This window comes from Camelus ferus, chromosome 1, assembly GCF_009834535.1.
Source record: "Camelus ferus isolate YT-003-E chromosome 1, BCGSAC_Cfer_1.0, whole genome shotgun sequence".
In the NCBI taxonomy this organism is placed as follows: domain Eukaryota; kingdom Metazoa; phylum Chordata; class Mammalia; order Artiodactyla; family Camelidae; genus Camelus; species Camelus ferus.
This window is the reverse complement of record NC_045696.1, coordinates 70,533,206-70,549,096: the sequence shown is the minus strand read 5'-3', so window position 1 is coordinate 70,549,096 and position 15,891 is coordinate 70,533,206. Positions and strand designations below refer to the sequence as shown.

The 15,891-nt window shown below is 35.7% G+C and overlaps 1 protein-coding gene across 1 annotated transcript in view; it reads left to right on the top strand.

Annotated features, from left to right (window-relative positions):
• The window catches only part of VPS8 (VPS8 subunit of CORVET complex), a 223,049-nt gene that overhangs the window by 80,936 nt on the left and 126,222 nt on the right, over nt 1-15,891 (top strand). The window contains 2 exon segments of the mRNA XM_032482907.1: nt 2,916-3,005; nt 5,432-5,483. Of these exon segments, the coding sequence (XP_032338798.1) occupies nt 2,916-3,005; nt 5,432-5,483 (142 nt within the window).

The following is a 15,891-nucleotide window of genomic DNA, read 5'->3' as shown; positions in this document are numbered from 1 at the left end:
TGCGTACTTTCACATGAATCAAGAGTATTTTTACTTTGGAGAGGATGATGCCATTTTTTTTCAGAAAGCTGGTTTATAAAATGTCCAGAGTTGGTAACTTTCATACATTGTTTTGAAATGCAGAATATAGTATAAGCAGCAAATTGTAGGACATCTTACTTACTTAACATAGTCATCCAGCCCATTGTTTGATAATATACCTCTCCAGTGTGTCCGAGATCTCCACAGTAAGTTTTAAGTCCTTAATTGAGGAGGAGTATGTATCTGACCTAAGGCATTTCACTCTTAACTCTTCATTTAACTCTTCATTTCCACATTAGTCCTTGTGATGAACATGCTACTCCTGCAAAGTGGTACCAAGGTGCTAAGCCCAATTGAGCTAAAATATTGGTGACTTACAAAGGTCTTAGAAGGACCAAAAGTTATTTTAAATGTACACACATGGAAGTGAAGAGTTTGGAAAATGGTTATTGTTTTCTTCCTGGAAGCTCTTCATGAATGGCTGTAAGTTTGCAAAGTAAAGTCAGGTTCTCTTTTATATATGCCTTTCTGTTAATGGGTAATTTGGCATAGTCTTCACGTCTGATAATAGATCAGATGAATTGAGAGCATGTTATCAATGTGGCTTTATTTACTGATCACTGATATAAGAGAAATTGCTTATTTCTCCTCCTTTCACCATTTTTAGCTTTTCTTCAACATTGTATAAATACACTGTACTCTTTTTCATGTTAAAGCAGCAGTTTAAACAGTCTCCCCCTCAGTTTCCTTTCTTTCCATATCAAACCTTTTCCCCTCTTCCCCATGTTTCACTGATGCATCTCACTCCTCCCACTTGCAGCCAGATTTTTTGAAAGCATTTTCTAGGTTGCTTCTTCCATATTTTCCACATCCTAATAACTCTTCCACCTTACTTTCACTAAAGTCAGCAATGACCTCCACACCTACTAAATCAAGCAATATTTTTTCAGATTTTACTTACTCTTTCAACAGCATTTGCATTAATTCAAGAAGCATTTATTGAGTGACAGGCTCCAAGGATTCTTCAGTGACCCTAATGGACAAGGCGATTCATCCTCTCATGAGGCTTACATTCTAGCAAACAAACAAAAAAAGTTTGACCATAAATAGACAAAGAAGTAAACAGACCAGAAATATCCAAAACAAGTGTTCCGTTAAAAATCAGACAGGCAGTATGGCAGACAGAGAATTAGAGGCTACCTTAGATTGGTTAATTATAGAAAACCTTCCTGAGGAAGTAACATTGAGTCTGGAATCTGAATGACAAGAAGGAATCAGTGATGCAGAGATGTTAGAGGAGAAGATTGTTACAGGTAAAAGCAACAGTTAATACAAAAAAAAAAAAAAAAAAAAAGGATGTATACCTTGGGTGTTAAAATTACAAATAAAAGGAAGCCAGATTTGGAGCTTGGTTTCAAGAGAGAGGTGGTCCATTCAGGGCAAGGTAAGATTTTTCCATTTTATTCTGAGTGATTTGGGAAACCATTAAAAGGTTTTAAGCCAGATCACTCTAGTTTGCTTTAGTGGTAACAGATTGTGGGGTAGGGGTCAAGTACAGAAGCAAGGAGCTTGGCTAAGAACTGGTTTAGGAGGTGGTCCTGGCCAGAGATGATAGCAGTGAGATGGAGAGAGATGGCTTGACTTTGGATTGTTTTGGAGGTAGAACTAATGCGCTGATGAATCCAGTGTGAGGGTGTGGAAGGAGAGAATTTAAGGCTGATGCCTAATTTTTTGGCTTGAGAAACAAGGTGGATAGTGATTCCTTGAAGAAGGTTAGAAGACTGGGGATAGGTCTAAGTTTGAGAGACAAAGTCAGGGGTTCTATTTTGCCATTTTATTTTGAGATAGCTCCCAGGCATTCAGATATCAAGATATCAAGTCAGTGGTGAATAAGTATGTCTGAGGGGAGGTTAGGGCTGAAGCTGTAAAGGGATGCATGATCATGGGACTGACTGAGAGGAAGGGTAGTGAGAGAAGAGAAGAGGTCCCAGAACATGCCTTCATCTGGAAAGACTCGTACGACACCTCACTTCCATTTTCCCTCTTAACCTCTTTGGCTGTTGCTTCTCATTTTTCTCTGTTGACCCCTACTCTTCTACTTCAGCCTCCTCCTCCTGTACTCAGTGCTGTAATGCAGCTCTCAGAGGAACAGAGTAAAGGGTACTTTGTACTCAAGTCATCTCTATTCCTCTTCCTGAATTTTTTCTCAAATTGATTTCTTTCCATCCTTAAACACTTCAGACTCCTTTCATCCTTACTGCTCCTTCTGCCTGCAGAGTCCCTAGTTTCCAGCTTTGCTTTTGGCTGACATACATGTATCCCTTAGGTCATAGCTTAAATATTGCTCCCTCAGGGATGACCTTGAATACTCCAGACCAAGTCAGGTTCCTTTATAAACTTGCATTTGTAAATGAATTATTTGTTTAATTGAGTATCTTCCCCAAGTCATAAATCACACATTTTGTGCCCCTTTTCTGATGGGTGTCCATGATGAATGGCAGTTCTGCCAGGGTGGAGACGGGGTCTGGGTTTGTCTTATCTATTACGTTATCCCCAGTGCCTAGGAGAGGACCTGAATACAAGCGCTCAGTAAATATTTGTAGAACTAGTGACCAAAGGTAAAATAAATATGGAAAGGGAGAGAATAGAGAAGAAATAAAATCAGACGTTGGAGGATCTTTACAAGTACCTATAATGTGATTGAAAGTAATATTAAACCTACAACAGCTCTTACCTGGGTGTTATGTTTTACCTTAATTTCAATTTTTTTCAGAGAAGGAATGAAAAAAATTAAGGAAAAGAATTCAAGATTTTCCCCATTCTTAAAGCTTTAAGGAAAGTAATTGGTGAGACTTACTGAACTGTATGGACCAAACAACTTTTCCTTTTTACAGGTAGTTCTCATGTGTTGGGAAAATCGGCTATATGATGCTATGATCTATGTGTACAACAGAGGCATGAATGAATTTATTAGTCCAATGGAGGTAAGATACTTCCTAACTTGGACACACATTTAATATTCAATTAGTTTTTTTTCCCTTCCCTGTTTGCTTTGAATAGTTTGTTCTCATCCAGTCATTTTTTAATTTCTTGTAGATTTATTAGACTTGCACCTGTTGTTAAGGACTTTTAGGTAGCCTTTAATTTTATACCTACTGCCTTTGCTTTCTTTTTTAACCTGCATAAGTAGGTATTTAAATCCCAAGGAACAATAGATAAAACTAAAAGTAATGCTTGCCTATTAGACTTCAAGTTTTTTCCTGAGAAGTTTTGATATTATGATACATCTTCCAAGAAGTATAATAAATTTATTATGTATACTTGTATATGGTAAGTGTGCTATTGAGTAATGCTATTTTGTAGATATATTATGTTGAGGGGGAGGTCCTGAAAATGGTGGGAAGTCATTATTTGTTAATTGCTAATTTATTGCTTTTCCCATTTCAGAATTTTATCGCATTCATTATAATTTCTTATTCTCCTAATCTTTAGAAGAGAGCATCTAAAAAGCATTTAGGCTTGTTTTAAAAAGAACCAAACCCATTCCATCTTGTTATTTACCTTAAATTTGAGGACAGAATTATGGATAATGGATTGTGGATACACACAGTGTCCTGCCAGCCCATTGCTTTATTACAGCGACTTAATTACATGAGTCAGAAGAGCCAGGCATCTGCTGAAGGTGTCCAGTCAACGTTTTTGTGTATTTAATGGGCATCCAAAATTATTTTCAGTGTGAATAAGTCAGCAGTCATTCTATGATATTTCAGTCTTCTTTAAACATATTTAGCTTGATAGGTGAATATCCCTCTAATTCATAACTCCTTCAGGTTTGGTTGCACTTCTTGTTCCTTGATCATTTTCCAAAGTGAGTGCCACAGCCCTTCGCTCTTGTTTTGACCTTGATTGTCTGTGTGTCAAATAAATATTAACATTTGAACACCTCTCAGCTGCCTCCTCAGTGAGATCCGTGCACGCAAAAATGTTCTCTGCAAAAATGTTCTCTGTCCCACTATTAAACCACAATTAGGAAGAATTAATGCAATTTCTAGTTACTCTCAAAATAGTCTTTGAAAACAGATTCTAATTTGATGCATTCTGTGTTGATAAAAATGATTGCTGGATTTTGTAATTGTTGCTTTTGAAGTTTTTGTTTTGTATGGGATTTTTATTCTTCAAAATCTGGTTTTCATTTATAACTATACATCTCAGATGGAACACTGAGCTATTGAGGTTGCCTTGTTTTGTGTTAAAAGTAGTTTTCAAGTTTAATGGCTTTCAGCAGGAGCTTGGAATTTGTTATTAAATAGTTACTTGGAGAGTTTAGCAGTGGGAGGTTAGATGCATCTTATGATGCCTCTTTTATAATTCTCTGCCTGTAATGACATCACTATTCATAGTGTTTAAAATTTAGTAATTTCAGTTTAAAGAGGTCCAAATTAAGAGGAACTATAGTGCTTTCTGAAAGTTCCTAGATTTCCTAGAATGAAGAACAGTGTCATCATCTTTGTGATGAGTTCTATAGCCTCTGAAATCTTTCCTTAATTCTAGTTTTGACTGCTTCTGAGGTAAAAGGAGTCCCTTGTGTTGGGAGGAAAAACTTTTTCTCTGTAGACTGAAATCTGAATAGTGGGGAGAGGACTGCAAATTAACTGAAAATAGATTAACAGGAGAAAATACAAGATTTATTCACACCTGTACTGGGAGCTCTCAGTAATGAGTAAATCACTGAATAGCCAGAGGTAAAGGTTTATATACCAGTTCAACAAAACTTTGGGTGTAGGGGAGGGATTTAGGTTTTCAATTGAAAGTATGAGTAGTTTATTGGGCTTTTTGAGGCTAATGAACAGCTGGGTTTGTACCTCCCAGTGCTAAGGGTCAGTCTCCTCCCAAACAGGAAGCTCCCAGGAAGACCAACATAGTTTTGCCATTAATCTTGTATCTTCAGAGGTTCTGCTTAAATCTTCAGAGGTTCTGCTTAAATTTAGATAATGTTTCTTTCTGTGGCTGCTGATTGTTCATATTTTCAATTTAAAGTAATCTTTATTACCATTTTGGTGGGCTATTAATCCCTTCACTTGCTTACTATTTTTAAAAGAATAAAGCACTTTTAGGAACTTAAGGATATCTTATATTAAAAATAATAATCTCAACAAACATCTTCCTCTAACTGGTATTTATTAAAATGTTTCTTTCAGGGAGGAATATAACAACAATGATTATTTCCCAGTGATCTTAGTAAAACAAGTTCATGTCCAAATTAAAAGTTTTTATATTTAATCTCAGTAGCAAATGGTTATCTAATTCAATGAAAGAAAAGTGACTAAAAGCATAAGATTTTTGATTATTTGTAAGAAATAATTCTTTATTTAAGATGATGGTGATTGTTTTCTTATTAATTTTAACGCAGAAACTTTTCCGAGTCATTGCTCCTCCACTGAATGCAGGGAAGACGCTAACAGGTATTAGTTTTCTACGCCTTAATTTTTTCCTCTTTTCTGTGTTTAAAAATATTAGGTAAATGTCATAAAAGTCACCAATTTTATATGTACAGTGTGAAATTTGATAACCATACATATCATATAACCACTACCCTAATCAAACTATAGAAGGCAGAACTGTATAATTTCTTCACACTAAAAAGTTTCTTCCTGTCCCCTTGTACTTCTTCCTTACCCCACAGTCCTACCTCCAGGCAATCCTGGTTTACTTTCTGTCACTACATTTCATGTAAATAGAATCATACAGTATGTAACCTTGATGTTTTATTTCTTTCACTTAGCCTAATGTTTTTGAGATTCATCCATGTTGTTGCATGTATTATATTTTGTTCCCTCTAATTGCTGAATAGTATTCCATGGGTTGGATATACTGTCATTTATTTATTCATCAGTTGAAGGACATTTGAGTTGCTTCCAGTTTGGAGCTATTGTAAGTAATGCTGCTACATTTACGAATAAGTTTTGTTCTGTTTTTAATTAAACTTTTTATTAGGAAGAAATTTATAGATTCACATGCAGTTGTATGAAATGACACACAAGATCTGTATACTGTTTACCCAGTTTGCCCCAGTGATAACATCTTGCAAAACTGAAGCACAATATCACAACCAGATACTCAATTGATAAAGTCAAGATACAGATCAGTTTCATCACCACAGGTATCCCTTATATCGTCCTTATCTCCCATAGCTGACCCCTAGGTATGAATAAATTTTTATGGGGGCAGGTGTGTTCATTTTTCTTGGGCAAATTCCTAGGCTTGGAATGGATAGATTATATGGTAAATATGTGTTTTACTAAGGTACTGGTATTTGGTTTTTCAAAATGACTGTACCATTTTGCATTCCTTTCAGCAATATGCAAGAGTTCCAAAGCTCCATATCCTTGCAAGCACTTGGCACTGTCAATCTTTTTAAATCTTTAAAAAATTTTAGCCATTCTAGTGGGTGTGTAATGGTATATCTTGTTGTAATTTTATTTCCCTAAAGACTGATGACGGTCAGCACCTTTTCGTGTGCTCTTGCCCACTCACATATCTTTTTTTGTGAATTACCTATTTAAATCTTTCGCCCTTTTTGTAGGGTAAGGAAGAGGTGTCATTTGACTTCATGTTACTGAGTCCTAAGCAGGAGAACTCCCTACGAGACTGTGAGAGTTCTTTATGTAGTCTGGCTACCAGCCCCTTTTAAATACATGTTCCACAAACATTTTCTCTCAGTCCATTGCTTACCTTTTTGTTTTCTTACCCATGTTTTTCAAAGAGCAAAAGGTTTTAATCTGCATGAAGTCTATTTTACTTATTTTTTCTTTTCTAGTTTCAGCAGTTTTTTTGGTATTCTGTTTATGAATCTTTTCCCAATTCGATATCATAAAGGTTTTATCCTTTGTTTTCTAGAAATTTAATAAGTCTATAATCCATTTTGAGTTAATTTTCACATGTGATGCAAAGTCAAGTTCAAGGATTTTTTCCCCCATACAGAGATCAGTTCCTTTACCATTTTTTGAAAATATTTTGTTTCCACTTTACCTGGACACCTTTTTCATAAAAAAAAAGTTTTGATAAAAATGGATTTTTGTCAAAAATCATCTGACCATAAATATGGGTCTATTTCTGTGCTTTCTGTTAAGTTCACTGGTCTGTCTGTCTATACTTAACACCAATAATATATTGTCTTGCTTATTGCAGCTTTGTAGTAAGTCTTGAAATCAGGTATCTTAAGTCCTCCAACTTTGTTTTTCTTTTCCAAAATTAGTTTAGTTAGTCTAGGTCCTTTGCCTTTCTGTTTGAACTTTAAAATCAGCTCATCAATTTCTTTTAAAAAGCTTATTGGAATTGTGTTTAGAATTGCATTGATTCTACAAGTTAATTTGGGGAGGATTGCCATCTTAGCACAGTATTCTAATCTATGAATATGATGTATTTCTTCATTTATTTTGGTCTGTTAAAATCAATTTGCTTTCTCAATTTCTGCAGAACAGCAGCTGAGATTTTGTTAAGGATTGCTTTGAATCTGTAGATCAATTTGGGGAGTATTGCTATCTTAGCATTATTGTCTTCCAATCCATGAACACAGGATATTTTTCCATTTTTTTAGGCCTTGTTTAGTTTCTTTCGATGATGTTTTGCCATTTTCATTGTACAAGTCATATACTTCTTTTGCTAGATCTATTCCTAGTTTCTTCATTTGGTGCTGTTATAAATGGAATTGGTGTTTTCATTTTCAGACTATTCATTGCTAGTGTATAAAAAATAAAATTGATTTTTATATTGATCTTGTATCCTGCATCCTTGCTGAATTCATTTATTAGTTTCTTAATTGATTCTTTTTTTTATATGATTCTTTAGAATTTTCTATATATATAAAATCATGTCATCTGTAAATAGAGTTAGTTTCACTGCTTCCTTTCTAATCTGGATTCCTTGTATTTCTTTTCTTCCCTAACTGGCTTGGCTAGGACCTCCAGTACAGTGTTGAACAGAAGTGGCAAGAGTGGACTTACTTTTTTTCTCATCCAAGTGGGGAAAGCATTCAGTTTTTCACCATTAAATATGACGTTAACTGTGAGTTTTACATAAATGGCCTTATCAGTTTGAGGAAGTTCATTCTATCCCTGGTTTATTGAATGTTTTTAGCATGAAGGATTAGATCGTATCAATGCTTTTTTCTGTATCTATTTAGATAATCTTGTGGGTTTTGTCCTTTACTTTATTGATAAGGTTTTTAAGATTGAAGGATTTTTTGTATGTTAACCCAATCTTACATTCTTGGAATAAATCTGACTTGGTCATGGGGTATAATGTTTTTCACATGTTGATGGGTTGAGTTTGCTAATATTTTTCTGAGGAATTTTTTATGGCTGTCTTCTTAAAGTATATTGTTCTGTAGTCTTGTTTTCTTTTCACAACTTTTTCTGGCCTTGGTATCATGTATACTTGGTCTCTTGGTATTCTTGCCTCATGGAATGAATCAAGGTGTTCTCTCTTCTGTTTTTTTTTGAAAGAGGTTTTGAAGGGTTGGTGTTAATTCTTCTTTAAATATATCATAGAATTTTTTAATGAAGTGATGTAAGCCTAGGATATTCTTTGCTGGCAATTTTTAAATTACTAGTTCAGTCTCTATTAAGTCTATTCAGATTATTTCTTCTTGAGTCAGTTTTGGTTGTTTGTGTATTTCTAGGAATGTGTCCATTTTATCTGTTATCTAATTTGCTGGCATGTAGTGTTTATGGTAGTCTTTTGTAATACCTTTTATTTTTATAAGGTCTGTAGTCATGTCTCTTATTTACTTTTTTAATTTGAGTTTTCTCCTTTTCTTGGTCTGTTTGTCAGTTTGGGTGGTCTTTTCAAAGAACCAATTTTTATTTTATTGATGGTCTTTGTTTTTCTTTACTCTTTTATTTATTTCTGATTAATCTTTATTATTTACATCTTTCATCTTCTTTGGGTTTAATTTGCTCTTTATTTTTAGTTTCTTGAGGTAGAAGTTTAGATTATTCATTTGAAATCTTTCCTCCTTTTTAAAATGGTATTTATAGCTACAAATCTCTAAGCAGTGCTTTAGCTGCATTCCATAAGCTGCGGTAGTTGTGTCTTCATTTTCATTTATCTCGAAGTATTTTCTAATTTCTCTTGTGATATTGGTTATTTAGAAGTATGTTGTTTAATTTCCACCTATTTGTAAATTTCTCACATTTCCTTGTGATATTGATTTCTGATTTCATTCCATTGTAGTCAGAGAACATACTTTGTATAATTTCTACCTTTTTAAATTTATTGAAACTTGTAGCCTAACATATGTCCTGTCCTGGAGAAAGTTTCAAGTGCACTTGAAAATAATGTGCTGAATGTGTGGTGTTGAGTGGAATGTTCTCTATACGTCTGTTAGGGCTAGTTGGCTTATAGTTTTGTTCAAGATTTCTATTTCCTGTTCATCTTCTGCTAGGTGTTCTATTCATTATTGAAAGAGGAGTATTGAAATGTAAAATATTATTGTTGAAATGTCTATTTCTTACTTTAAGTCTGTCAGCTTTTGCTTTATTTTATTCTGGAGTTTTTAATGCTCCAGCAGGCAGTTTACAATTCTGCCTTAGCCTTTACTTCCTGCTTTTGCAGATCCTCAAAGTTAGCCACAGGTTATAGGCCTTTTCAGGTCTTTCCTGAGTATGTCCATAGCCCTGTACATGCACTTGTCCTTCTAGAGATCCAAAAATATGTCAGAGCTTTTGAAAGCCCCTACAGAACTCCCATTTTCCAGTTTTTCCTTTTAAGTTTTTTGATGAGTCTCTTATTAGTCTCTTCTGGTAGCACTGTCTCTGGCATCTGTAAACTTAAACAATTGTGCTGATTATTTTCGACAAATGCTTTGTGGTTACTGTTGTTTGCTTAGAGTAAATTCTGAGTCAGGACAAAAAAAAAAAGACAAGTCCTGAGAATGGAGCTTTTTAAATGAGTTGCCAGATAGGTCAGATAGTGATAGTTCTCTAAAGATGGGCTTTTGGGGTAGCCCTGGAGTGACTGCTCGGTTGCTGGTTTTCGTGGGTACTTACTGTAGTTGCAAGGCTGTTGGTTTCAAAGCTATAGTGAAGCTGGGTAAAGGGGGACGGGACTAGGTAATGTTAAACCACCATAAAGTTCACTGTTCTTACTGAGATTCAGGCATTTTTCTTGATAAATATTCCTTGAATCATTGCAAGCCTTTAATTAATTTCAAACGTTCTGGAAAAGTTGATTCTGACTGTTTCTGCCAGTATTCTTGTTGCTTTTATGGAGGAGCAGATTTTTTAAGGTTATTCCTCTACATCTCGTAGGTCATTCCCTCTGGGTTTTGTTTCTGTTTGGTTTGGTCTTTTCCTCTCTCTGTTCTCCTTGAATGATTTCTGTTGCTATACCTTCAGGTTCGCTCTTTCATGTCAACTCAGCTGTTAAATCCACTCAGTGAATTTTTATCTTCCACGATTGCATTTTTCAATTTTGTAATTTTCATTTGGTTCTTTTTTATTGTTTCTGTTTCTCTCCTGCGTCTCTTCATTTATCTGTTAAAATTTTCATGCATTGAAACATGTTTTGTTTTGCTTCAATGAGGATAAAAATAATAGTTTGCTTTAAAATTCTTGCCTGTTAGTTCTAACATTTTGTTCATTTCAGGATTGGACTTGATTGATTTTCTTTTCTCTTAAGAAAAATATGTTTTATTTTCTTGGTTCTTCATATGTTGGATAACTTTGGATTGTATCCTGTATTGGATATTTGAATGTTACATTGTAGAGATTCTGGATTCTGTTAATCTTCTCCACCAAGAATTTTTTCTCTTTGTTTTATCAGGTAATTTTCTTGACTGGCCTTGAATTGCAAACTCTGTTTCTGTGTGGGCTCCAGTTTCTTTTCAAAAGATTGTTTGTCTTTAACTGATTGCTTTGATTTGGTTCCACATGTGTGGCTTAGGGGTCACTCAGTGATGAAGGTAGTCAAGTTTGAGGATCTTCTTTCTTGCTTTCTTTTTACAAGATTCTGCTAATCTGTTGACTGTTCACATTTCTTAGCTTCTCTAGTTCCCCAGCCAGAAAGATGACAGGTTTTCCCATGTGAGTCCCCATCTGCTGCTGCGCTTGCCACACAGATTGCACTTAGTCGCAGGCTGAAAGCCACAAGTGATGATCATTTATTTGTGTACTTCACTGCCTCCACTCCTCTAGCACATGTGAACTCCGCACCAGAGCTGGCTTTTCTTCACACCCCAGGACCGTCAGGGAGGGAGCTCCAGTCTTGGTTCTAACTTCTTCTCTTTGGCTGAGCTGCTTTGATTCTTCCTTGTTTATACGTAGTGATTTAGGGAACAGTCACAGATGCCAGTAGATAGTTAGGAAACCCCCTCTTTGACTCTTTCCTTTTTGAGGTTCTACTTTCTTCCACATTCGTGGTTTCCTGGCTTCAATTTTCTGGTCCTCTGTGCCAGAAAGATTAGGGGTTTTTCTACCCCTCCCCCATCCCACCCCAACTGCCTCTGTGCAGTTACTTGTATGGCTGCCAGTCTGTCCTCCTCCCAGTGAGTGTGAATTCCCCATCAGTTTGTCTACCTCTGTTCCCTCTTCAGCAGCTTCAGATAGTTACTCTTTGTATTACGTCCAGGTTTTATAACTTTTTCTTTTGTAAGGGCAGGGGCAGGGAGGATCATTTGGCAGTCAGTACTTCATGTATAATAGTAGCCCTGAAACTAATCTTTTTGAAACAAACTTGAAAATTGTCTTTCACATATATAGGTAGCAAAAATGAAAGCAAAATAGTAACAGTCTCAAACAGAATGGATTAACTTTTGCAACAGAAAATTGTCTGAAAAAGATACTGGGGAGAGAGAAGTAGAAAGGGGGTCAGGAAAATTAAGTACTATGTCAGTACAGTTCAGTATACATTTAGTGTGAATTTACTGTGTATCAGACACTGTGCTGGATACTAGGACCACAGAGATAGACAGACTCCCTGCCCTTAAACTTGAAAGTAATGGAATAATGGAGATGGATATGTTAAACAAGTAAACTTAACTCTCTCTAGGAATATCATGAGCTAGATACATCCTATCTGAGATTTCTAGCTGTGAAGGTCTATCTAATTAGCCAATAAACATGGCTAATTGAGTTGGATCAGATAACATTTGGGACTTTTGGTTTTTGGTCTGGCATATCAGGAGTTTAGAGATCACCACTCTGACCTACGAACAAGTAAGAAGCTCAACAAACTGAAAAATCAACAGCTCTTCTTAGATCTGCCAGAGATCTAAGTGGCCCAACCACTGCAGCAAAAACTAGAGAGACAGGCAGAAACAGAGAATCACAACTTACTTGAGCAGACACCTCTGCAGGAACCAGTGCTAGGGCAGCAAAATTGGAACTGCAATCGATGATGTGCTACAGGCTCACCGTGAACAAGTCTGAGATTTAAAAATTCCAGGAGGGCCTGGTCACAGGGAAGCCTCCACAGTTTCTTAAAATTTACCTCCAGGACTACTACCAGGTTCTCACAATGATCATGAGAGAAAAATCCCTTATGTTCCTGCAGGAGGGTGGGGGAAAGGACCATTTTGAAATATGCCAGAGTATTCTGTTTTTCTCAACTAAGCCACCTTCAGGAAAAAAACTGTTTTGTCAACCTCTGCTTTGGTTTTTATCAAAGCCTGACTTACCTGGGAAAAGGGAAATACCCAACTCCAGCACCTTCCACCCATGTGGTCCACCTAAGGCGCCGGAGGGAAACAACTGAGAAGCACTGGTGAAGTTCACATTCCAGGGGCACAGGCCTGCCAGAAGACTGAGACCTAATCAGGACTCTAGAAGACTCCCCCTCTCCTCAGACCTTACCACCACATTACTAAAGGTTTACTTCCTGTAGTGCCTTTTACCTAGTGCATCATGTGTGCCTTTCAGAAATTAACTTTTTCTGTGAGGCCCGCATTATCCTAATATCAAAACCAAAGACACTACAAGGAAAGAAAACTGCAGGCCAGTATCTCTCATGAACACAGATGCAGAAATCCTCAGTAAGGTATTTGCAAATTGACTCTAACAAGGTGTAAAAAGAATTACACACCACAACCAAGTGAGATTTATCCCAGGTATGCAGGGGTGCTTCAACATTTGAAAATCAGTTGAGGTACTCCATCACATCAATAGGCTAGAGAAGACAATCACATGATCATATTAATATATGTAGAAAAAGCTTTAGACAAAATCCAACTCTTGTTCATGATAAAAACTCTGCAAATTAGGAATGGAGAGAAACTTCCTCAACTTGATGAAAAACATCTACAAAATCCTACAGCTAACATCATACTTAATGGTCTGGAACTTAATGCTGAAGAACAAGGCAAGGGTGTCCACTGCTCTCAACATCATACTGTCTGTCCTAGCTGGTGCAAAAAGACAAGTAAAGGACATGAAAGGTATATGGATTGGGAAGGAAGAAATAAACTGGTTTTGTTCACAGGTGACATGATCATTTATGTAGAAATTGATGAAATTTCTGAAAAAATGGACCAATAAATTCCTGAAACTTTTAAGTAATTGCTGCAGGATTGCAGATACAAAGTTAATATGCAAAAGCCAGTTGCTTTACTGTACACCTGCAGCAAACAAGTGGAATTTGAAATTATAAACACATTACCATTTATATTAGTACATTAAAAATGAGATATCTGTGTGTAAATATGACAAAATATGTACAAGATCTATATGAGGAAAACTACAGAACACTGATGAAAGAGATCAAAGAAGAACTAAATAAATGGAGAGATAGTCTGTATTCATGGATAGGAAGACTCAGTATTGCCAAGATGTCATTTACTTCCATCCCTGATCTATAGATTCAATGCAATCCCAATCAAAATCCCAGCAAGTTTTTTTTTTTTGGATATCGACAAACTTATTCTAAAACTTATATGGAGAGGCAAAAGACTCAGAAGAGTTAAGTCAGTATTGAAATATAAGAACAAAGTTGGAGGACTGACTCTACCTGACTTCCAGACAATATAAAGCTACAATAATTAAGACAGTGTGGTGTTGGCAAAAAAAAAAAAAAAATAGAAAAATAGATCTGTAGAATAAAATAGCCCAGAAATAGATTCTCATGAACATAGTCAACTGATCTTTGAGGAAGCAAAGGCAATGTATTGGCATAAAGATAGTCTTTTCAACAAATGGTGCTGGAACAACTGGACATCCACAGACAAAAAATGAATCTAGACACAGACCTTACACTCTTCACAAAAATTAAATCAAAGTGGATCATAGACGTAATTGTGAAATGCAAAACTATAAAATATATAGAAGATAACATAGGAGGTAACCTAATTGACTGTAGTTATGGTGATGAATTTTTAGCTACAACACCATGAAAGAAAGATGTCATTCATGAAAGAAATAATTGATAAGCTGGGCTTCATTAAAATTAAAAACTTCTGCTCTGCAAAAGACATATTGAGAGAATGAGAAGATAATCCACAGATTGAGGATGATTGATATGAAAATACTTGCTGAAGACTGTTACCCAAAATATACAGATAACTCTTAAAATTCAACAGTAAGAAAATGAACAACCCAATTAAAAAATGAGCAAAGACCCAAACAGACATTTCACCAAAGAAGATCTACAGATGGCAAGTAGCATGTAAAAAAGATGTTCAGCATTACTAGTGAATTACAAATTACAACAACAGTACACTCACCTGAAATCTGGAACACTGACAACCTCAAATGCTGGCTAGGATGTGGAGCATTAGGAACTCTCATTTACTGCTGATGGGAATGCAAAATGGTAGAGCCACTGTGGAAGACAGTTTGGCAGTTTCTTACAAGGCTAAATATACTCTAACTGTATGATCCAGTAATCACACTCCTTGGTATTTAACCAAAGGAGATGAGAACTTATTCACACAAAAACCTGCACACAGATGTTTATAGTAGCTCTTTTCATAGTTGCCAAAACTTGAAACCAATCAAGATGTTTTTAGTAGGTGAATGGATGAATAAACTGTGTACATCCATACGATGGATCACTATTCAGCACTAAAAATAAATGAGCTATCAAGCCATGAAAAGACATGGAGGAAACTTAAATGTATCACTCAGTGAAAGAAGCCAGTCTGAAATACATACATCCTGTATGATTTCAATTATATAACATTGTGGAAAAGACAAACCTGTGGAAACAGCAGAAGGATCAGTGTTTACCAGGGATTGAGGAGATGGAGGGATGAATAGGTGAAGCACAAGATTTTTTTAGGGCAGCAAAACTATTCTCTATGATACTATAATGGTCAATGTATGTCATTATACTTTGTCAAAACCCATAGAATGTACACCACCAAAAGTGAACCCTAATATAAACTATGGACTGTAGGTGATAATGATATGTCAATGTAGTAGGTTCACTGATTATAAGAAATGTACCACTGGTGCACGGTGTTAATTGTGGGGGAGATTGTATGGTCTAGGGATAAAGGATATGTGGAAATCTCTATACCTTCCTCTCAACTTCGCTGTGAAATAATTAAAACTTTTCTAAAAATTAAATTTTATTAACTAAAAAAGGTTCAGAATTGAAGTGGAATGTAATTATTCATATAATTTTGAGCAATTCAAGTTTATTTGCACATATAACAACATATTTAGAGTATTTATAAAGGATTATTCATTAAATAAGAGATGTACACTTGCTTGCATTATGTCTAGTATTCATATGTCAAAAATAGAAGTTGCAGCTTATCCATATCACCAGCCACAAATTCCTATAATCTGCACACCATAAGGATTACTGATCACTTCACCCACTCTAAATGCTCCTGTTCTGTTCTTTGTTAATTTTGATCTTTTGATCTTTTGA